The following is a 23638-nucleotide window of genomic DNA, read 5'->3' as shown; positions in this document are numbered from 1 at the left end:
ATTCCTATTGAATAAATGATAGGACATGAGCAGAGCACAGGATATTTGAATATCTTTTAAACATCACCAAAACCAATTAAAATTAAGCTCTATAAAGTAAAACTAAACCTCTGGGGAGGCAGACTGTCTGATTTCCCTGCAAAGTCATCCCCAAACCAGGAGATATCAATCACATCCAAATCCAGACACCCCTTCAGCACACAGCCAGAATGACCCTTCTTAGATGCAGAATCACAGAATGGTTTGGGTTGGAAGGGACCTTAAAGATCATCCAGTCCAACTCCCTGCCACGGGCAGGGACATCTTCCACTATTCCAGCTTGCATCCAACCTGGCCTTGGACACTTCCAGGGATCCAGGGGCAGCCACAGCTTCTGTGGGAAACCTGTGCCAGGGCCTCACCACCCTCACAGGGAAGAATTTTTTCCCAATGTCCATCTAACCCTGCTCTCTTTCACTTTGACCCCATCTCCTGTTATCCTAGCCCTTGTAAAGAGTCTCTCTCCACATTTCTTGTCAGCTCCTCAGGCACTGGAAGGCCACAATCAGGTCATCCCAAATCTTTCTCTTCTCCAGGATGAACAATCCCAATTCTCCCAGCCTTTCCTCACAGCAGAGGTGCTCCAATCATGTTGGTGACCTTCTCTGAACTGGCTCCAACAGCTCCATGTCCTTCCTGTGCTGGGACAGGGATTAAGCCCAAACCACCCCCTGCCACTCCTGCACAAACAGAAACCTCATCTCAGGTGCCAAGGGACAACGAACTGCTGGACAGGCAATGGAGCCAATGCCATTATTGACCCTGATAATGTCCCTCCCACTGTTTGTCTGAAGGCAGCAGTGTCCCTGTCCTCGTGCACAGGCTGACAGGGCCACCAGGCACCCTGCTGGAATTCAGTCACTCTCCAATGTTGGATAAAAATGCAGTGCTCTGTCAGATTGTTCATTTGCCCATAGATTTATCATCACCAAAGCCCGCCTCAGCTGTACTCTGTGCACAACTTTTATGCTCTCCAAGGTGTGTATTTTCATAATGATAGTGCTCTTAACAGTATATTTTACTTAACAGTATATTTTCATTTGGCCCCAGCCACCCTCCGAGCAGTAATTTATTGCTGCTTGTCACTAGCTGCTACTGAGAGTAATACACACACTGGGTTTATTCAGTATATTTGGTATTTCTGGCTTGACTCTTCCTCACACAGACAATACTGCCCAAGCCCAGAGACTCACAAATCACAACAGCCAAGTGTCTGGGCCTTCCAGCTGCACTTTGCCTTGCCTCCCACTTTTTTGCCTGCAAGAGCTAAAAATTCCCATTTATTCCTTCTTTTGTAATGTGAGTGGAGAGCCTAATGCAGCCTGAGTGCTCTGGGAGCTGCAGGTGTGCAGTGAACCCCTCTGTGGCGGATGAAAATGTGACAGAAGTAGGCAGGGATGCCTCGGGGGCCTGCCTGTGCTGACATAATTCCCCATTCAATATTACCAGGTGGGGCCAGGGCTTATGCTGCAAATTAACTGCAGAGCTCTCTATGTGCAGAGCAGTGCTGTCCCAGTGCTTCAGCTAAACCCTGCTGGAGTGTACAGGGCACAGCAGAGATTTCAACCAGATAAAGCCAACGTGTTCAGTCAGTGTCACCTGTGAACCACAGGGTAAACAAACAAAGCTCCTTTGCAAGGAGTATCAGGAAATTTGGAGGCCCACTGAGGGGAAAAAAAAGCTCCCCTTAGGGAGACAAATAGAAAATAAAGACAGAAAAGCATCATTTTGCTATTTGCAAATGATTTTTTACCTCAGACTTGGCAAACGAGTGTTTTGCCTCTGCCCGTGTGGAAGCTCTGCGAGAGGACTTTCCACAGATGAAACTCCTGTCAGCGCTCCTGGAAAATATTAATGGGTCCTTACTGCACCACCTTCCACTGTGAAGAGGGATTGCCTCACCTGCCCCTCACTTTTCACCTGTGTACCAAGCTGGGTTTCCCAGCACCGAACATTCTGTATATGTGTGTGTGTGTGCACATAGATACAAGTACCTCTGTGTGGGTGCGGTGCACCCGTGTCAATGCACGCAGATATACGAGTGTCTGTGTGTCTCATGTCTTGCACACACGCCGTGAGCACATGTGCAGCGGGAACACCCGCTTGCCCACACGTGGCCCACACAAGACCACGGGACATCCTCACCCTCCAGGGCACCTCACCCCCAGGACACGCGTGTGTCCCAAAACACACACGCCCGCCACCGCCGCCTCCCTCCATTCCCCGCCCCGCCCGGGCCGCCCCCTCCGCCTCCCGCCCCCGTGAGCCCAAATCCCGCCGGGCCGCCGCCGCTCGTCCTTTCCTTTCCTCCGCGCCCTCCTGCACCCACCGACGGCGCCATGGCCGCGCGGCAGCAGCTCGGTAACGCGGGGCGGGCGATGGCCGCGGGAGGGTGTCCCTGAGGGGTGTGGGGGGTGCCCTGCCGCCGCCGCAATGGCCGCCGGCTCGGCTGGGCTCGGCAGCGCGGCCCCGGAAGGCGCCTCAGCGCTGCTTCCCGCGCGCTGGGGTGCCGAGGGCGGGCAGGCGGTGTTTGTTGGTGTCCCCGGGCCGGCCGTCCCTCGTTCCCGGTGCACGGCTCGCCGAAGGGAAGGCGCTGAGGCCATCGGGCCCGCACTCTGCAGCCGTGGCCTCCCTGAGGGGCGGCTTCTTTCCCTGAGGGGAACCGCGAGGCTCTGGTGCTGCTCCCCTTCCCCTCCCCAGACCTGGCACCGCGCAAACATCTAAACTACGCAACTTGTAAAAGCTTTACTGGCTTAATCCTGGAGTTTTCTCTGTTCCGCCGTTAAAACTCAACCACTCGTGCTCTTCCCGCCTGCCAGCTTTACTCAGCGTCTCTGACAAGACCAACCTGGTGGAGTTTGCGAAGAGCCTGAACGCGCTCGGCCTGGGTTTAATTGCCTCCGGAGGAACGGCCAAGTCCCTGAGGGATGCTGGCTTGCCGGTCAGGTACACACACTCCCCTGTACATCACCGCCAAAAATGCTCTTTTAGGCCCTGAGGCTGCTTAAATTGTTTTCTCTGTGAACAAAGATGAGTGAAAACTGGTTTGAAAGAAGTCTTCCAAAACAACAAAAAAAGAAAACCCTGTCCCAAAGCAAGCTTCAGAACCTTTTTATCTACATATCTGTTGGCTGAGGCAGATTACTGTGAAGAGCTTTTTGTTGGGATTCCTTGTGTGCCTTGAACCAACTTTATTTCCGTGGGACAATCAGTTACTTTGATGTTCATGATCTGCCCTGAGTGCTGCTCCTCACAGCCAGGTGAAAGCTGGTCCTGGGACAGCACTGATGTGTTAAGAACATGTTGAAGCTCACTGGAGTTCACTGGTCACAAATAATTTTCCCAGCACAATTCACTTAATGTAGACGGAGCCTAAAGGCTCTGTGTTGCACATCCACCCTTGGAAAAAGGTCACGTACAGTCATTGGCTGTTTTAGCCCATGATTCTGGGGAAATTTGTTCTGGTTTCTTCCATGCTGTGATTAAAAAAAAAAAAAACAAACAAAAAAACCCCACAGTTTTGGCCAAATAAAAATAGGGTTTAGTGCAGTGATGAAAAAAAAGTCAATTATTTGGCTCCCTGTGTTTTTGCTCCCTGTGAACGCAGTGGTTGGCCCCTGGGACACATCAGCACAAATCTACATCACCTCCAGAGCTCACAGTTACCCAGCCCTTGGTTGTGTCTCTCCAACTTATTTCCTTGGCTGTGCTGTCAGTGACGCCTGAAGCAAAGGATGCTGACATTTCCCCTTCCCTCATTATTGTTATTACCACCCTAAACATTCACAAGGAGTGGTGAAACTCAGCTGGAAGGAAGAGCACCTCCACATGGCCTTCCATTTTCTCTGCAAACCATTCTGATTTGGGGTTTGCTTATCTTGGTGATTCCAGTGTGTTCAAGAAATAGCTGTACTGCTTAGTTGGGTGTGACCCATGAACTCCATTTCCATCCATGGGAAAAGCAGTTGTTGACCCTTTGCCATAGGGGGGTTTTGTAGTGAAATCCATACATTTTCTTTGGTTTGGGTCATTCAGCCTCCAGATAAAGTCAGAATGGCACATGTGCTGTTTTCTACTTGGGCAGAGATGTCTCGGACCTGACAGGCTTCCCTGAGATGCTGGGTGGGCGTGTGAAAACCCTTCATCCTGCAGTCCATGCTGGTAAGTTTCTGCTAATGCATCTTTCACTCTAAAAGAGGGCAGGGAGGGTGGGAAGAGGAGGTGACAGATGCCTTTTTTAAGGGTTGTGTGGAAGAACCAAGTAACAGGAACAGATTTGCTCCAGGAGCAGAAGAAGAGGTGAAAAGCCACGGGGTGGAGAGGTGCAGGGTGAGAGGCTGAATTAGCTCCTTGTTGCAATGCTGGCATCTCTGCAGTTAGCAGAGCTCTCTCCCTGGGGCTATACATAACAGAGCTTCTCTGTAAATGCCTCTGCAGAGTCAGCTGCACAGAGTTTAACTGTGTGTGGGTCTGGTGTGCAGCACAAGGAACACAGCAGTGTGAGCTTTAGGGGTGATTCCTGCATGCTCTGATGTTCTCTGACTCCTCTTCAGCAGGGAGGATCTCTGATATCTGCTCTGCCTGCACATTAATCCATCTGCTCTTCCCTCTCCTGTTGCTGTGCTTGAGGTACCTCAAGTGGAACCTGTTGCCCATTGTACTGAGGGCTGGAGACAATCTCCTGTGACCCTGAACACAGGACTACTGCTCCTCACACTGTGCCAGCCTGTCACCCTCATGTTTCTCTGAGTTCTAGACCCCATCAGCCACCTGCACTGCTCATCCTCTCTTGCTTCCCTTGTCTCATGGGGCAGGTGCCCTTTTTCTCTCCCCTGAAGTCATTCATGATGGTTTCAGTGTTTGAAGGGTAGCAACTGAGTGCTTAGAAGTACATTGTTGAGGTTGCTGCTCAGTATTTGGAGTAGTCTAGGATTTATCATTCCACCTGTTAGCATGGAATTTGAACAGCCAAAGACTGTAAAGTGGAATAAAGGAGCAGGGGCTGAGGGTGCTGTCTGAACTAAAATGAAAAAGTTAAGCTAGAAAGGCTCAGGACAAAAGCACAGTGTGAAGGGAGATGTTGCATTAAAAACCTGGTGGTTATTATTTAGTGGTTTTTTTAATGAAGATGCATTGTTTTTTGCAACCAGGCATCTTGGCTCGCAATATTCCAGAGGATAATGCTGATATGAAGAAACAGGATTTCAGCCTTGTAAGGTAAATGTTGGGGGATGTGATGCAATCCATCAGTAATCAAAAACCAACAGCAGAGCCCAGTCAACACCAAGGAAGGGGAGCAGTAGGAATTGTGACCTCTGCACACCAGCAGATCTGCAGTCTCCTTTCTTTGCCCTGGCAGGATGTACTGTGTATTTAAAAACATAATTTTCTACAGGATCATCTTCTCCACTTGTAGTAAGAGAAAGCTGAAACAAGAAAGTTATCTTGTGGTCCACAGGGAACTCAGAGGTCTGAATTCCTGCTGGTTCCCTGGGAAATCTGACACGTTACACTCAGTCAGTGTAGGGCCATGTTACACGTGCTGCAGAGTTGAGTTCAGTACTTCTGAAGCTGGCTCATCTTCCCTCAGGTTGGTTCCACGTGTCTGATCAGATGGCAATTCCTGATTTTGAAATGCTTGCTTAGTAAATATACCCTTTGATATTTGCATAATGTTTACTGAGTTTCAACACATAAATAAAGAATAGACACGGAAAATGGGTCAGGAACACTGTGTTTGTTCAGACAGAAAACACACAGATAAGAGACAGAAAACTTCAACTTTGAGAGCCATCTTGGGAGCAAGTGAACTGCATCCAGAAGCTGAAGTAACAAAGTTTGTGCACTAATGTAGCAAAGTTTAGGGGTTTTTTTTTCAGTTTTTGTTAGAATGTGTTTACTTAGTTCAGTCACACAGAGCAGCTGGGGGCTGTATGTAACTAAGTGGTGTTACCATCCAACTACTGCTTGTGAATAACCAGTTGTACATCAGGGAGTAGCTCCTGGTTCAGAAGCAAATGGCTGAGTTGGACATAGCAAATTGTAGGTGTAGCCAGGGTGGGAGGTACAGTACAACTGTGGGCCAGAATGCATCTGGAGTTTTAAAATTACTTTCAGAAACTGATGGATGAATTTCTGGGCTGAATTGGAAAACCTGAAATTTAAAACTGCAGGAATCCTCTTAGAGGGCTCAGCAGTGGTGGCTCTTCAGAGCATGCTGCATATTAAAGCAGGCTCTGCTGAATTACAGGGGGAATAACGTGCCCTTACATCAGTGACTTATGGTGCACTTGCATCCAGACTGGTAATTTGGATTCAGGTTCTCTTGCAAAAAGCAGAAGTAGCTGATCCTCAGCAGGACTGCCTTTGCATAGTTGCATAAAATTTGCATATCCAAGTCAGTGAAGGAAAGCCTGATATTGATTGTCTTGGTTTGCACAAATAAAAGCGTTAGCAGTGTTCAAGTCCACAGGTTCCTGATGGTTTGCAACAGGTCAGGAGCACAGATGGAACACGGGGAAGGGGGCATCAGAAACACAAGAGGCAATAACAGACATTGTAGGAAATTTAGAGACACGGGGGGTTCTGAAAGCCATACTGGAAACTTATCATCCCTTCTGCTGGAGTTCACAGGGAGTGGGAACAAAGGAATATTATGAGTTGGACACAAGGGTGCTCATCAAAGCAGTTCTGTGCCATGCTGAGCATGCCTTGGAGTTCTGTACCTTCATGTGCTCAGATCAAGAGAGTAAATTAATTCTCTTGGCTTAAAAACCCTGCTTGTGAAGGTCAGAACAAATCCCTCGTCTCAGTGCAGTTCCTGTGGCTCTGGTAGGATGGGACAGGCAAGTTATTACATCATGCTTGCTGGAATACAGACCTGCTTCTAGATCAGATGGAAAAACTAATTCCAGTAAGGTCCAGTCTTAGCTTGAGAGGGAAAAGTCGATTTTCTCCCCCGCTTTCATGTGCTACAGAAGCTTTATGGCATTTGGGCTGCACACTCAGGTTTCATATATTGTTGGTATTTTAAAAGTCCAGAAGGTGACATGTAGGTCATTTTCTGCTCTTGGAAAAGTTGTGGAAAATTAGATTGTACTTTGTTTGCAGTGGATCTTTCTTGGGTGCTTACACTCTTTGGAGAATTGGTGGATGCCCATTTTCAGTATTGCTGAGAGCCCATTTTGAAGTCCTTGGAAATGGCTCAGGTTGGGCACCAGAATAACTAAATGTTTATATTCAGGCACATGTATTTAAAAAAGCTCCTCCTTCAATCTGGTTGCTGCAAGCTGTGGCTCTGACATTGTTTGATACACAGAATTCAGTTGAATGTTACAATGCACTGTACCATCACTTGCCCTTGGGCTGAGCATCACTCTTGGCCACAGCATTTTATGCTGGTCCCTGATCTGAGAGACAAGACCATGAAATCACTGGTGATATCTTGTGCTTGCCAAGCCCAGTTTGGCACTTTTATTTCTTGCTGAGTAACCCAGTTTTCCCCCCTCAATTCTCAGAGTTGTTGTGTGCAACCTGTACCCCTTTGTGAAGACCGTGTCTTCTCCTGGTGTGACTGTACAGGATGCAGTGGAAAAGATTGATATTGGTAAGTTGAAGGGACAGTAAAGAAGGGAAAGTCTGCTTTCCAGACAGACTATGCTTCTGAACTCTGAGTGGTCTCAGCTCTTGTCTTTTTGTTTGGTGTTTTTGCATACCTGTAAAGGGAGTCTGCTCAGGAGCTGCAAGGAGCAGGCTGAAGGCATAGCTGGGTAAGCCTCGTTGCTTTTAAGCAATTAAAGTGTCCATAACAGGCTGGCAAGGCATGCTGCATGGGGGGCAAGCCATGCACTGCCCTGAAGGGGGAGCCTGAGGGCTGTGCTAGGAAAGGCCAGGTGGACCATGCTTCCTGCTGAAACATGGGGAGCAGACTAAACCTCTTTTACAGCCTGACAGTGCAATAGAAATTTAAAAAAACATGAGCTTTGGAGAGCAGAGCTGAGCCACTGGAAGTGCTCTGAGGATGAGTGAGAACTTTACTGCAGGAAGCCATTAGAAGGGAAGGGGTTGGTCTGAGTATGTGGGAGAGTGCTCAGGACCTGAGCTGGGAAGCATGGACACCTGCTTTGGACATTAGCATGTTTTCTCCTGCTGCTAGTTATTAACCCCAAAGGCTTGCTGTGCCTTCACTGCAGCATCTCTGCTTGGCAGCCTGTGAACAGCACAGGCACAGTTCTGTGCCTTGTGCTGGGGTTGGGATTGGATTTTCTTGCAGTAGTTTAGTCCAAATGATGCCCAGCAGAGCTCTCTATTAAATGTTTTATGGAGTAATACTTGCTCTGCATGAAGCAATGCCAGCCTCTACTTTTCCTTTGCAGCAGCCTAGTATCTGGTATGATTTAAAGAGTTGCAATAGCAGTGCACTCAGACCGCAGGGAGAAGCGTGGCATTTTATCTCACACAGAGGACCTGGGCAAGATTCATTATTATTTGCAGAGACATTTGGGAGCCTCTGTTGTGTGGCAGCGTGGAAGCAAATCTTTCTGCAGACCCAGTGTGCAGAGGAGGGTGGTTAAGCCATGTGTGGGGACAGCCATCTTCTTTTTCTTGCCCCAGTTGCTCATCACAGCCCACATTCTGTTCCTGGGTCTGCCAAGCCCAGTCAGTGTTGAGTCAACCCCACCAGCTTTGAGCATTCTGAAGAGCACTCTCACCCCTCTCTGTGCTGGAGGGAGGGGACACATTCATCTGGCACAGAGGAGCCATGGTGCACGTCCCTTCCTGTCCCTGCCTGGCCTCACCTGCTGATGGTGCTGTGTCCAGGAGAGAAGTGCTCCATGCCGTGCCCCTCTCTTGCAGGGGGAGTGGCCTTGCTTCGGGCAGCTGCCAAGAACCACGCCCGTGTGACAGTCCTGTGTGACCCTGCAGACTATGCTGCTGTCGCTAAAGAGATGGCAGCCTCCAGGGACAAAGACACTGCCATGGAAACCCGGCGGCTGCTGGCACTCAAGGTTGGTCACGCTTTCCTGCCCTGAAGGGCTCATGTACAAAGAGATTCTTTACCCCTTTAAACACCAAATCCTCTGTAAGGTGATGTTTCTGAGTTGACAGGTGTCCCCATTTGTGTCCCCAGGCCTTCACCCACACTGCTCAGTACGATGCAGCCATCTCTGACTACTTCAGGAAGGAGTACAGCAAGGGGGTGTCGCAGCTGCCCCTGAGGTACGGCATGAATCCTCACCAGAGTCCTGCACAGCTCTACACCACGAGCCCCAAACTGCCCCTGACAGGTGAGGCCTGGCCTCTGCTGGCCTGGAGGGAGCTCTGGGAGAGCTGGGAATGGAGGTGCTTGGACAGGCCTTGGAAACTGGAACACCATCTTGTACCTTAGTCCAGGGGATGGCCAGCAGTGTCATCACAGCTGCTTTATTACTGAGTGGCACTAACTTGGCAGTTCAAAGTTGAGCTGTATGGGACAGGAAAGCTGCTTTGTTGAGCCCCACAAGATCAATTGTAGCTCCCTGTTCTCTTTTGCTTAGGATTGTGTGTCCAAGATGCTTTGAACAGATTTATGGTAGTGTACTTTCTACATGACATTAGATCCAGATTTTGCAAAGGAAAACCTTGTTATCCTTTTAAGATGCTTTTCTACTTGCAAATTTCTTTGTTTATTATCTTCCCCAATTTTTTTTTTTTGGTGTCAGTATTTACTCTGCCTAGAAACCAAGCTGTTTTTCTCTGGTTTGAATTGGTTTTGTTCTTTTTTTGGTCTGTCTTTCTTTGATGGATTTGAGCAGAGGGGTTATTACCTTGGGTTTGTAGAATACTCGTTCCACTTGAAAATTTGGGACAGGTCTGGTGTATCTCTGTGCCATTTTACAAGGATGTGCCACTTGCCACAGCATTGTTGTAGTGAGGGAAAACCCTGTTTTGGAAGGAAAGTCTGGCTACTTTTGTTCTTGAAACTGCTTTCAATGTGTGCAGGATTGTCCTGCTGAAAAAGCAGGGAAGATTTGTGTTGCAGCATTTTCCCCATTTCAGCTCTGAGACCTCTTAGGAAGCTTTTCCATTCCTGCACTGGAGAGGTTGATTTGCTTGCAAGCCTGCCTCCTGGTATGGCAGCAGGGCAATGCTATGCTCACTCCTCCTGAATCTGGATTATTGTTGAGATGATCTTTTGTCCTCCAGTCTCCTGAAATGCTCACAGTGCTGCCATGTCAGTACAAGCAGTTCTTCTCTCAGGGCCAGAGCAAAACGTTTTGAGAGCAGACTTTTAAATGGCCTTTACTCTTGGTGTGGATTTCTGGGCACTCCACCAGTTGCTGAGGAGCCAGGGTCATTGAACAAGAACAGTTTGTAGTGATTTGAGTGCTCTCTGGGGAAACCCTTTGTGCTGGCTCTCCAGGCTCTGGGGAGAGGCCTTTGCCTGCTCTAACACGTGTCCATGTGCTGTGTTTGCAGTGGTGAATGGCTCCCCGGGCTTCATCAACCTCTGCGATGCCCTCAACGCCTGGCAGCTGGTGAAGGAGCTCAAGCAGGCGCTGGGCATCCCGGCCGCGGCCTCCTTCAAGCACGTCAGCCCCGCAGGTAGGCTGGGCCCCGCTCCCCGCCCCCGGCCGTGTGGGCAGGCCCTGGGGCAGGCACGGGCAGCCCGAGTGCCCTGGCTCGTGTTTCCCACTAGGTGCTGCTGTTGGAGTTCCGCTCAGCGAGGAGGAGGCCCAAGTGTGCATGGTGCACGACTTGCACAAGAGCCTGACGCCCCTGGCCTCTGCCTATGCCCGCAGCAGAGGTGAGGGCTCCAAAGAAGCACAGCAAACCTGAGCAGCGTCCTCAGCTCTTGCCCTGCTCCTCCCTGTGCACCACACTCCTTCTCCAGAGGGGCTTTCTCCATAAGGGTCTTCCTGACTGCCTATCAGAAGTTGCTTTCCAAGAGAGCAGCCCTTGTATACAGTTTCAAAGCACTTTAGATTCTGTTCCTTGGTAAAGATAAAAGACCTGTAAGATGATATATTTTTAAATTTGAGTTTGTACATACACACACATATGTATGTAAATATATGGGGCTTTGGCTAAAGGACCTGGGTAAACAGCAGTACTGGTAGCACACTCAACATTGGGCTGCTCAGGAATATTTAACTTGAGTAGAGATGTTTCTGTCTGGTATTTGATGGGTTTTTTAAAATGCTTTTGTACTGCAGAGCTCACCATAAAAAGCTAAAAAAGTAAACAAAACCAGCTTCCTCTGCTTAGCTGAGATACTTTGCTATGTCTCTCATTTTCCATGGCATTCCTAGAAAATCTGCAGAGATTACAAAAAACAAGGCAGACTTGATAAGGAGCACGTTGGCTTGGGTTCATTTTTCACAGACCACCTTTGAATGTTGCTCTCACAAAACCATTGCATGATTGCTAGAAAAATAAACCCTTAGAATGGCAGGGACAGAAGAAGTGACCTTGCTGAGTAGTGGAGCATTTGTGATGGGAGTTGATTTCACCTTAGCTATGCCATTAAATAGAAAATACTTATTTTAAAACAGAAGAAGAAAAAATTTGCCACATTTCTGGATCTGCTTTCTTGCAGGAAAAGCCAGGTGGGAGCATAGCCATCTAAAAGCTTTCCTCTTTTTCCAACTGTCTCCCATCTAAAATCTTTCTGTGTGATCCTTGCCTCTCCTTGTCCTCCTGCCACCAAGGGTACAGCTGGAGGTAGTCATTACAGAGTTAGAGCTTTGACAGAGGCAGTGAAGAAGGAAGAATATCTGAACTATGGGAATATATAAAGGTCCATGTGTTTGAGGTAGGATTTTTCATCCTTGTTGCTTTTATGGCCTCTTTTTTTGGTTATTTTTGCTGTGGGATTAAATTCTTAGCTCTCACAGCAATTGACTGGACTGTAGGAGTGGAGAGTTTTCTTTGTCAGTTGCTGAAGTTTGACAAATGAGTAAAATGAGGATTTTTCAGGTGCTGATCGGATGTCCTCCTTTGGTGACTTCATTGCCCTGTCTGATGTCTGTGATGTGGCTACTGCCAAGATCATCTCCAGAGAGGTCAGTGACAGCAGCACATCATTCCAGGCTATCCAGGAGGATCATTTCAGATGCAGCCATTGCTTTGTGACAGCCTTTTTGCTGGAAATTGACCCATTTTACCAGGAGGAATTTTACTGGGCCATTTGTGTCATCCTCTGATCTGGAGTGCAGAATTTACACCAGTCTTTTGATGTTTGCTTTTTTCCCTACCAATTATCACCTGGCTGTGTGCTGGAGCCTGTGAAACAGCAGAGCTGGCAATGCTGCTTTCCAGGAGATGATTGCAAACCTCTGGAAAGGAGCCCTGCTTAAGCTGTCACAAATGTCTGGCTGAGCAGCTGTCAGGGGAGAAAAGAAGGGCTGGAATGCTGATGGCCAGCCCCTTGCCCAAGGCAGGAATTTGGAAATAGGTTGCTACCTGCCACTTACGTGCAGCTCAGCCACTTCCCAGGCTGTGCTTTTTCCTTAGAATCACAGAATCTTTTAGGTTTGGAGCAGCCTGCCCTAGTCCTTGTCCACAACAGGAGGATGGAGTGAGGTGGCCTTTTCTAAACCAAACCATTCTGTGATTTTATGATGCCAAACAAATGAAAGAGCATATTCAGCTGGTTTGTGAGGGGAATTTTTGGTACAGTGCTGCTGAAAATGAAAAAAACCTCACCCACACTGTAAGGCACAAGTGTGGAAGTTGTATGTTGCTTCATGACACTGATGAATGTAAACTCTCGGTTTCCATGCTCTTAACAGCTCTTTTTCCAGGGTTTTTGCCTCCTCAGGAGTGACACCGTTGAAATAAGGATTTATTGGATTTTAAGCCATATTTACTGTTAGGGCTGAGAAGTGGAATGTCATGGTCAAGCTGTCTCCCTGGAGGAGGATATTAATTATTAGCTCCATTCTGATTAGAGGGATGTGAGGTGTTTTTTACTAACTTCTGCCAAGAGCTCACAATGCTCTGCTGCTTTGTGTTTCCAGCACCTAAGCCCATACTGTAACAGTGCTTTTGCTGTTGTAGGATGCACACAGACCCCAAGAGAGGTGTGTCTTCAGTACAGGAAATGGCTGGTGCAGCTTTAGCTTAGCCCCTGTTTGATTTTTCTCCTGTGGAAGCTGAAATCTCTGTGTTGCAGGTGTCTGATGGTGTGGTGGCTCCTGGCTATGAGGAAGAAGCTCTCAAAATCCTTTCCAAAAAGAAGAATGGTGCTTACTGTGTCCTCCAGGTTTGTACCCCTGCTCCAGCCAGGGATGAAGCTGGAAGCACAGACACTTTGGACCTTAGATGATGCACCTTCACATGCTGCAGCCAGCATGCTTGTCAAGCAGTATTAATATTCTGTGCTCAAGTCAGTGTCAGGTTGCCTTCCCGGTTCCTGCAGTGATTGTTGGGACTCCAAAATCACCCACTTTTGGTGAACATGACTCATGGATCACAGATTGCTGTCAGGTCCTATTTCTGCTGCCTCTGAGAGACAAATGAGCAGAGAACTTCACTATAGCATCACAAAAACAAAATCCAAGGCTTAGCTGAGGTTGCAATTGTAGCATAGCTGTCGGGGGAGTTGGAGAAGATGGCTCAGGAGCTTCAGGCAAGAAGGAATGGAATTGCACACAGTCTTGGCAGCTGATGACCTCCTGGAATTCAATTAACTTCTCAAGGATGAGTTCATGTTGGTGAAGCCTGTATCTTCAGGGCTGAAGGCAGAGCAATGCTAAGGAAAGTTGGTCTGAAACATTTCAGTGGATTAGGAAAACCACATAAAGCATGTGCACCCTCCTATTTAGAGCTGGTCACCTTAGTCTGGGTTGTTTCCTGTCTGAAACCTCAGCTAGGGCTCCCAAAATTCTGAGTAAGGCCATGCATGGGTGCACCTGAGTGCAGTGTCACAGCTCCAGTTAACCTGATCCCTGGGCTGGTGTAAATTAATAATTGTGCTTCCAGCTGGGATGGAGATGTGCCCCAGGAGTGCAGCTCTGGAAAGAATCACATTCACTGTTCTTGGATGCCACAGGGGGCTGGGAGTTGTACCTTGAGGCATGTAGGAAGCAGCTCCAAATTCACTATTCTTGGATGCCACAGGGGGCTGGGAGTTGTAGCTTGAGGCATGTAGGAAGCAGCTCCAAATACTCCTGCCCTCCTCTGGAAGGCTCTGTGTGCATGTGCATGTTTTTCCCCTTTGTGTGAAGACTGGGAGAGTGTAGGTTTTGGTGTAAAAGTGCTTTATTGGGCTGCCTTTGGCCTTCAGATGGATCCCCACTACGAGCCCGATGACCTGGAGGTCCGGACCCTCTATGGCCTGAACCTGATGCAGAAGAGGAACAACGCGGTCATCGACCGCTCGCTGTTCAAGAACATTGTCACCAAGAACAAAAATGTGAGTGAGGGGGACAAATGAGCTTAAAGACACGTGCAGTGAATGAGCTGCTGTGCCTTCATCAGGAATTTACCATTGGGCAATTTCAAGAGCTCCTAAATTATTTTAATGAGGTTTAACTGGCTCTTAGTAAACAATGCAGCAGACTTTCTGGACTTAATATACTTGAGTAAATCAAGATAGCTTTCCTTTGTTTTGATTCCTTGGATAAATAAGAGGAGCTGGACTTTTCCCATTATCTCAGGCTACCACAATATTTGTAAATACTCTTTGTAAACAAGAAGCTACCATGTGCAATTTTTTATGGTGAGACAGCCATGTGCTAAGGATCCGTCACAGCTCCTGACTCATTGTTTACCTCACCCTTTTGTGTGCATGGTGTTGTATAAACTCTGGCCTGGCTGCTATTGCTCAGCAGTTAGAGCCCACATCACCAGAAAGTTCTCAGTGATTTTTTTGTCTCTGTTTTTTTAATGAGAATGAGATCAGACATTAATGAGCACACAATTAGTCATGGGCTCAGAAGCAAGTTCAGATATTGAGGTAATAAAAATCGCTTTCCTAAATTAGGAATGGAACTTAAAAATAATACAGATTTTGAGAGCTGTTCTAATTGTTGTGGTCCTGTTTTCTGCCTGTGAGCACATCTGATGACAATACATGCAGAGTAGTTTTCAGGCTGAAGGCCAGTGATGTGTGGTGGTGTTCACAGGGGTCTCAGGATGAGGGAAGAGATGAGAATCTTGACTCCATGTTTCAGAAGGCTGATTATTTTTTTATGATACATATTAAAAAAAGAAAATTATATATTAAAACTGTACTAAAGAGATAGAAGAAAGAATTTCATCAGAAGGCTTGAAAAGAATAGAAAGAATAGAATGATAATAAAATCTTGTGACTGCTCACAGCCTCAACACAGGTGGCTATCATGGTCATCAAGTAAAAACCATTCACATGCTGGGTAAACAGTTCTCTAAATCACATTCCAAAGCAGCAAAACATGGAGAAGCTGAAGCTTCTCAGTTTCTCAAGAGAAAAGATCTTAATGAAAAGATTTTTCATAAAATATGTCCGTGAAAGTGATGGAACCCACTGAGATTGAGTCTTACCCTGAGAATTGGAAGACCAATCACTGATGAGTTTTAATCCAAACAAAATTAGCTGGTAATTGACCAAATCAGGGTGTTCCTAGCTGCCTTGTTTTCCCTGGGTGTGGTTCAGTGGCTGTGCTGTCAGGGCTTGCTGACAGGGGTGCTCTGTTCCAGCTGCCCGAGGCCGCTGTGCGGGACCTGATCGTGGCCAGCATCGCTGTCAAGTACACCCAGTCCAACTCGGTCTGCTACGCCAAGGATGGCCAGGTAGGAGCTGTAGCAGGGCTTCCCCACCCCCTGCCCACAGGAAAACCCTCCTGCACCTGGGGAGCTGCTGAGCAGGGCCAGAGCAGCTGCCCTGTGCAGAACAGTTGCTTCTCAAGAAGCTGCTTCAAAACCTTGCTGCTGTTTTTTCATGGTCATGGCAGGGCTGGCTCTTTTGTTGGTGGGGTTGGAAAAACTCTTAAGGGCTTCTACACTATGGCCTTGAGTGATTTCTTTCTGGCTACTCTGTTCTTTCACATAATTTTTCTCAGGGAGTGTTGTAGTCTATGTAGGTTTCTCAGTAGGTTTCTCAGCTGGGTTCTGACTGCCCAAATGCTTCTTTGTTTTCACTTTTTCCTTAGAAAGATGGTATGTGCTTTCTTCTTTTCATCCCTCTGGGGTAATAAAAGTCTTCTGTTCTCCCTGATTGTATTTTTTTAAAAAGCTGATGATGGATGTTGGAATTTATAGGGGCATTATCAAATTTGTAATTGAGATTATGAATCATACAAATTTGTAATTGAGATTATGAACCACACAGTGGTTTTGGGCTAGAAAGGACCTTAAAGCTCATCCCATTCCACCCCCTGCCACAGGCATGGACACCTTCCACTGTCCCAGGTTGCTCCAAGCCCCATCCAGCCTGGCCTGGAACAATTCCAGGGATGGGGCAGCCACAGCTTCTCTGGTCAGCCCGTGCCAGAGCCTCCCCACCCTCACAGTGAAGAATTTCTTTCTAATACCTAACCTAAACTTCTCCTCTTTCAGTTTGAATCTTGAATTTTAAAAAAAGTCAGTTCTTTCCAAGTCATCACCAGGTGCTCAGCCTAAATAATTTCTCTAAAAATTGGTGTAAAGGTATTGAAAGTTGTATTGTTACCCAGCAGATCATTCTTGTAATGGTGCTGTTTAGCTGGCTCTTTGCTCTCCATGGAAGTTTTTCAGTAGGCCTGGATTAGTGTAGAAGAAAAATAGACAGAATCTTTTTGAGCTTTGGTACATCATAAATCAGCACAATGGATCAAAGAGTGAAGCCTACAGGTAGAGACTGAGACTGAGCTGCAGTGCTCTCCCTGCACTGGCACTGATGTGTGTTTGTCAGGCTGTTGGTACAGCCTGAAAAGGCTGCAGTGCTGGTTCACAGGACTTCCTGGGGTCCTGTGCTCTGTGGTTCCTCAGAAGATGTCTCTGGAGATCCAGCATTTGTCTTTTATTTTGCTTTATGCTGGGTTTCTTCTTTTTCACTTTCAAATGATTCTCTGCACTCAGCAGTGTTAGATCTCATAGCCCCAGAACAAAGGTGTCCCTGTCTTTGCTCATTTCCCCTCATCACAGCAGCAATTTCCAATTTCCCCAGTGCTTTTGCAAGTCTGGTGCTGCAGCTGCACCAGAGGATGTGTGGTAATGGATGTACCATATGGAAGGGAGCAGGGACAGGGAACCCCTGGGCAGGCAGGTTCAGCTGGCTGGGCTGCAGAGGGGGCTTGCAGATTTTCAAGTGGAAACCACCTTCCACATTGCTGCTCTTCATCTGCTCCTCCAGGGCCTGGTTTGGGCTACATGAGCCAAGCCTGGCAGGTCCAGCTTGCTTTCAGTCCCATTGCTTTTGGTTTTCCAGGAGTTATTTCAGCCTCACAGCATCCCTAAGAAATGGGGATGCCTTGGAAAACTCTGGTCTATGAGACATCAGCCCCTCCAGCAAGGTAGCTGTGTTAGTACATTGCAGCCAAGTGTGGAGTGGGAAGCATTTCTGGACATGAGTGTCACTTCATGTGCAGGAAGCCAGCTGCCACTAATTGCAATAAACACTTGCACTTGTTCTGGCTGCCTTTCAGCTGGTACCACATTGATTTACACTTGCTTTGATGACACCATCATGTTTTAAATTAGCAATTTAAAGTTATTCTTCCTTTATTCTCTGTACACTAGCATTAAACAAACCTGGTAATTTACCTTATGCTTTCCCAGTGACTTCCCTGTTTTGTTTGTCTTCCCAATGGTCAAGTCCTTTATTAGATTTTTATATTTCCAAGTGTCTTTAGGGTTTTTGTTTTCATTCATTATCCAGGGTAAGTCTGAGTAAACCCAGACCAGCCTGGATCATTTTGCAAGAATCCTTTGGGCATTATCTATCTCATCCACTCTGTGCTGTTGCACAGCATTCCAGCTATGGAGTGTGTTTGACTCTCCTGTGAACCAAAGTGTTTCTAGTCAAGTAATTCTTAATTTTCACCCAATCTTTTTTCTATTAAGTGATAGATTTATTTTTTTTCTACTCACCCTGTGCTGCTGTCTCCTTTCACTGCTCACACTTAATAGGCTCTGCTTAAGCACTTTTGGATTCCCAGGAGATTAGGCTCTGAAAGAAACATAATTAATTTTTGTGTAGGAAAGGGGGGAATGGCTCCTTGGTGGTGGATTTTGAGGTGTTGGCTGTGCTTTTGTGAGGGGGAAGGGCACCATGTGGGGCAGGGAGTGATGAGGTGTAGGAAGAAGGATTTTATAAAGTGAGAAAGGCAGGGAATAGGTACAGGCCACTGTGAGGGGAGATGCAGGTACAAGTACAGAGGTTGTGTTATTAAGCAGAAAAGCTAAAACCTACTGATTTCTCTTCTTTAGACCAGAAATTCCTGGCTGGAATTGAGGAAATCTTCCCCAGCAGTTTTCCATCAAAACCTGTGCTTTTAAAAAAGGCAAAACAATGGCTTGAACCAGTGTTACAGATAAACCTCTGCAGATGTGGGGATGCTTGTGAGGAATTTACAGGCTGCATCCCTTTGATCAATTGAAGTACAAAGTCCCTGCCATTTTGGAGTTGTTGAATACAAGCCAAAATTTAGTTACTGATCTCTTGATAAAATTTAGGTCACAAAAAAGTGAAATGCTTTGAGTGGTTCACAGAGGAAAGGAAAATGCTCTTTTAGAAAGGTTCTGGGATGCTGACAGGTAGCAGGAGTTATTCCTGCTCATTCCATCACAGCAGTGCCAGGCACAGCTCACAAGGACCTGCTGAAGACTGAGACACACAGTTCTGGCTGGGAAAGGACACAGGACATCCCAAGCATTAGAAACCTGGGGATGTTTCATGGTATTTTTGCCCCTGCTAGCAGCAGTCAGTCTGGGCTACTCTCCAGCATCTGCAGCCCCAACTAAAAACGCCTGCCTTAGGCTGGCCTTGCTAGTCCCACTCTGCAGGGCTGAGCAGCAGTTCCTGGTGGGCTGTGGGACAGGGCCAGCTCTCTCCTTGGGGCAGGGAGGGAGGATGAACCTCTGTGGAAGTGATAACACACCCGTGTGCAGCTGCTCTCGAGCTCCTTTGGCTCCTGGGTCCCTTGGAAGTGCAAGTGGGTGGGTTGAGAGCAGAGGTTGGACATCAGCAGCGTTTGTCAGGGGCAAGGTGCCACTGAACTGTAAGAAACTTTGTGTCTGTTCAGTGTTTGTGGTACCACCAATGTCCCTGTGGGTTTATTACACACTGGTGACTTCAGTTATGGCTGAGCAGATATATCTGATAGCAGCCCAAGCCTCCCAAGCCTTTCATTTGCTCCTTGGGGGAACAGGATCCAGCAGAATGTTTTATGGTTCTGGTAAGAGGTGAAGTCACTGTGTCTTGATGAATGGGAAGACAAATGAGTCATTCCTTTGAGGGCAGCCTGCAGCTTATGGCTTTACCATCTGTCCCAGGCTGAGCTGGGAACTCTGAGGCACTGGCCAGCACCTCAAGCCTCAGCACTGTCCCTGGAGAAGAGTCTGGGGAACAGCTCAGCTGTGGCTGAGCAGGAAATGATGGGAGAGACTTGTTTCCTGTCAGATCTCCAGAGTGGAATGGCAGGAGTTCTCCATAGGAAGCAGGACCCGCAGGATGGACAGAAGGTCTGACATCCCTGGTGGGGATGTCTGGCTGCAGGAGTTGAGCCAGTGCTGTATTTTCATAGCAGCTTCCTTGAGATAAAACCACTGTGTAGATTTTGCTTGTCTGTCAGAGATCAAGCACAAGTGCTGTTAAATAGGGTTAGCAGCAGCCATTTCAAAAAGCCTGGATTCTGGCAGATGGCAGCACAGGAGAAGTGTGGTACCTCCAGGGCCTTGAGAATCCGTGGATGTAACAGTGCCACTGACCAGCATTCCTGAGTGAGCAGTGGGTTTACTTCCTTAGCAGCCTTGCCACACAAACTGCACCTCTCAGCTGATGTGGTTAAGCTGTGTGTGCCTAACTCAGCAGAGAGATGATGGTGTTTGTGTGACCTGGGCTCAGGCATTAACACTCTGACCAGAAGAGGCAGGAAGCCATAATTGTGTCACTTTCCTGAGGTTAAAGCTTTGACTCTGATGGCTGGGGCTGTGTTATTTAGAAGGGTGAAAGCACATCAGTGTTTGTGATGAACGTGAGCGTGACTGTCAGCTCCAAAGAGCTGGAGAAGTTAGCGGTGCCGACAGCTGGCCCTGTAACCAGTTCACAGGATCAGGAACGCAGGCATTCCCCCACTCATCACCTACACCTTCCCTGCTTGGGGCAGCTGCAGCTGTGGCTCTGACCTGTGCGTGCTGTGCTGCAGGTGATCGGGATCGGCGCGGGGCAGCAGTCCCGCATCCACTGCACGCGCCTGGCCGGGGACAAGGCCAACAACTGGTGGCTGCGGCACCACCCGCGCGTGCTGGCCATGAGGTTCAAGGCCGGCGTCAAGAGGGCCGAGATCTCCAACGCCATCGACCAGTACGTCACCGACACCATCGGAGAGGTGAGGGCAGCACAGCTCCTGCCACGCCAGCCCTTGTGCGGGTTGTACCTGCTGTGGGTTGGAATGGGTGACTCCAGGGCTGGGCCATCCCGGGCACAGGGTGGTGATCCATCCTCCAAGGTCAGTTACTGCATCCTGGGCCCAGGGTGGTGATCCATCCCCCAAGGTCATTTACTGCATCCTGGGCCCAGGGTGGTGATCTATACCCCAAGGTCATTTACTGCATCCCAGGCACAGGGTGGTGATCCATCCCCCAAGGTCATTTACTGCATCCTGGGCCCAGGGTGGTGATCTATACCCCAAGGTCATTTACTGCATCCCAGGCACAGGGTGGTGATCCATCCCCCAAGGTCATTTACTGCATCCTGGGCCCAGGGTGGTGATCTATACCCCAAGGTCATTTACTGCATCCCAGGCACAGGGTGGTGATCCATCCCCCAAGGTCATTTACTGCATCCTGGGCCCAGGGTGGTGATCTATACCCCAAGGTCATTTAATGCATCCTGGGCCCAGGGTGGTGATCCATCCCCCAAGGTCATTTACTGCATCCTGGGCCCAGGGTGGTGATCCATCCCCCAAGGTCATTTACTGCATCCTGGGCCCAGGGTGGTGATCTATACCCCAAGGTCATTTAATGCATCCTGGGCCCAGGGTGGTGATCCATGCCCCAAGGTCATTTACTGCACCCACAGCCTGCCCTGTGCCTCACTGAGCACCTTGGCTTCACCTCCTGCTTCTTCCCAGCAGTGAGGATGGGTTATAGCTCCAGCTGATGTTCCAGTTCTCCCTGGCCTGTCAGTGGCTCCTCCTCACACAGAGCTGTTTGTTTGTGTGGCACTTTGGATTCTCAGAATCCAGATTCTGACCTTCCCGTTACGGGCCATAGTGATACAACAAAATAGTATGTCCTTTTTAAGTATCAAAAGCCAAGAGCTGGATTAGGGACCTTGTGAATCACCTTGTGAGCAGTTGCTTGTTTAAAGGGGTAAGAACTGGATCAGTTGCTGTTTCAGAAGGTGAATCATAAACTGAGCTGCTGTTAAGTCATCTACCAGATGCCTGCTGGCATTCATGGAGCAGCACACTGCAGGCAGAGCATCTTGGAATTCAGGAGGGAGAGAAGGAATCCCTCAGGTCCTGTGGTGAGGAGAGGGAAGGAGTTAAAAGGATGCAGAAATAACTGATGGTGGTGATGTGTTTAAACCCTCTGGTATGAAGTTCCCAGCAGCAGAGTCATGGAGCAGAAATCCTGGGATCAGAGGGAGGCCATCACTCATCCCCCTGGCAGGGAACAGGGGGGGAGCTGTGTGCTCTGGGGCTGAGCTGGCTTCTCGTGCCTGCAGGATGAGGACCTGGTGAAGTGGCAGGCCCTGTTTGAAGAGGTCCCCAAGCAGCTGACAGAAGCAGAGAAGAAGCAGTGGATTGCCAAGCTCTCTGCTGTGTCCCTCAGCTCCGATGCCTTCTTCCCTTTTAGGGATAACGTCGACAGAGCCAAGCGGGTAAGGCTGTACCAGGGCCAGGAGGCTGGGGTTGGCTCCAGGGGGCTGGGGTGGCTCCAGGGGGCTGGGGTGGCTCCAGGGGGCTGGGGTTGGCTCCAGGGGGCTGGGGTTGGCTCCAGGGGAATGGCTGTGCAGCCCGAGCTTGTCCTTTTCATTCTGTGTGCACTGCTGAGCAAAATCCCTGCACTAGGATAGCAGATCCTGGGAAGGATGTTCCTGGTGGTCACAGCTGTCACATGGACAGTAATTATCCAGTCATTGCTCAATTTGTTGATTGGAATGAATAGAGGATTAAAGTTTATTAAACTGTTTAGGAATATCAAGCCAAGGCCTGTTGCTTCCAGAGGAACCATTTTAGGTTCTCTCGGAGCAGCAGAGAGAACTTCCTGCTCCCTTAAGGAGCATCTTTGGGACTGGAAGTCTTTGTTCAGTGGGATGTGGATGAAGGATTGGGACTGCCAGCTCCTCCTGAGGGGGATTTTGTGTTTCCACCCTCTGATCTTTGCCCTGCTCCCTGTGTGTGCAGAGTGGAGTGCAGTTCATCGCCGCCCCGTCGGGCTCGGCTGCCGACGACGTCGTGATCGAGGCCTGCAACGAGCTGGGGATCACCCTCATCCACACCAACCTCCGTCTGTTCCACCACTGAGCCCTCTGGGCACAGCCTCACCAGCAGCCATGTGGCACTGCTGTCACTGGGAGGCTCCTGCAGCCTGGGAAGAAGCCTTTCCCCATGTTCAGGGAGAAGGAAGAGGTACAAGTTGGCTTCCAGTGTAGAAAATCAGTGTCTTTTGCAAATAAACATGCAGTTGTTAGCTACCTGCTGTCTGTGTGGTCCCTGTCACCCAAGTTCTGTGTCCTCAGGAAAAAGGTTTATTTTTGAGGTAGGTTTTATGGTCCAGACTCTACAAATTCAACAGATGGCCTGGGGAATGGTGTGAAAGCCTGGCTTCTGCTCAGCTTCTCATGGAACTGATCAAGATCTACATTGTCCTGACCTAAGTTGGGTTGGTGGGGTTAGTTTTTGGGTCAGCAGGTACTTCTAATCCATTATCCTCTTCCCTGGGAGGAGAGGGAGCAGCTCCTTTGCACGAGGCACTCTGGGATTTGGTGCTCTGAATCCTGCCCTGCACTCTGTGCTTTGGCAGTGCTTTCTCCAAGGCAGACCCATTGACAGGCCTGTCCCCATACTGGAAGCAGAGTTCACAGGCTGGAAGCAGTGAAGTGTCTGGAGCCACTTCCTTTCTCTGCTGCCTGCAGTTTGCATTAAGCAGATTTGAACTTAACTCTGGGAAAAAGCAGAGTGAAAATGTGGAGCACAGTGAGAGAAATGCAGGATGAGCCCAGACACATTTTTGCTGGCAATCACTGCACCTGTTCCAAAGGGATTTTCTCTTTTTGGTTCCATTCCATAAAATCTGTTCAGTTTTCCCCAGGAGCAGCCCAGAGATTTTCAATGAACACTTCTGTGGGCTCAGCTCTCAGCTGGTGCAGAGCAGGGAGTGTGCACGTGTGCCCTTGGCTCAAGCAGGGCTGTCCAAGTGGGAGATGGACCTGGGAGAGGGGAAATCTGGGGATGTGCTGCTCACTGGCTGTGACTGTGATCATGGC

General features: G+C 48.5%; 1 protein-coding gene across 1 annotated transcript; it reads left to right on the top strand.

The window, feature by feature from the left end:
• Positions 1–2251: 2251 nt before the first annotated feature.
• On the top strand, positions 2252–22846 carry ATIC (5-aminoimidazole-4-carboxamide ribonucleotide formyltransferase/IMP cyclohydrolase). The gene is made up of 16 exons (XM_071434325.1): positions 2252–2400; positions 2859–2985; positions 4124–4200; positions 5190–5256; positions 7557–7645; positions 8896–9047; positions 9170–9326; positions 10498–10623; positions 10718–10825; positions 11998–12083; positions 13196–13285; positions 14309–14437; positions 15703–15795; positions 20349–20531; positions 21875–22030; positions 22557–22846. Exons 1-16 carry the CDS (start codon positions 2379–2381, stop codon positions 22674–22676), a joined length of 1782 nt encoding a protein of 593 aa, XP_071290426.1. The 5' UTR covers positions 2252–2378; the 3' UTR covers positions 22677–22846.
• Positions 22847–23638: the final 792 nt, after the last annotated feature.

Source organism: Agelaius tricolor, unplaced genomic scaffold (assembly GCF_023055355.1).
Source record: "Agelaius tricolor isolate 1412-34295 unplaced genomic scaffold, bAgeTri1.0.p SCAF_10, whole genome shotgun sequence".
Classification (NCBI taxonomy): domain Eukaryota; kingdom Metazoa; phylum Chordata; class Aves; order Passeriformes; family Icteridae; genus Agelaius; species Agelaius tricolor.
Note: the sequence above shows the minus strand (reverse complement) of the source record. Positions and strands in the feature narration are given on the sequence as shown.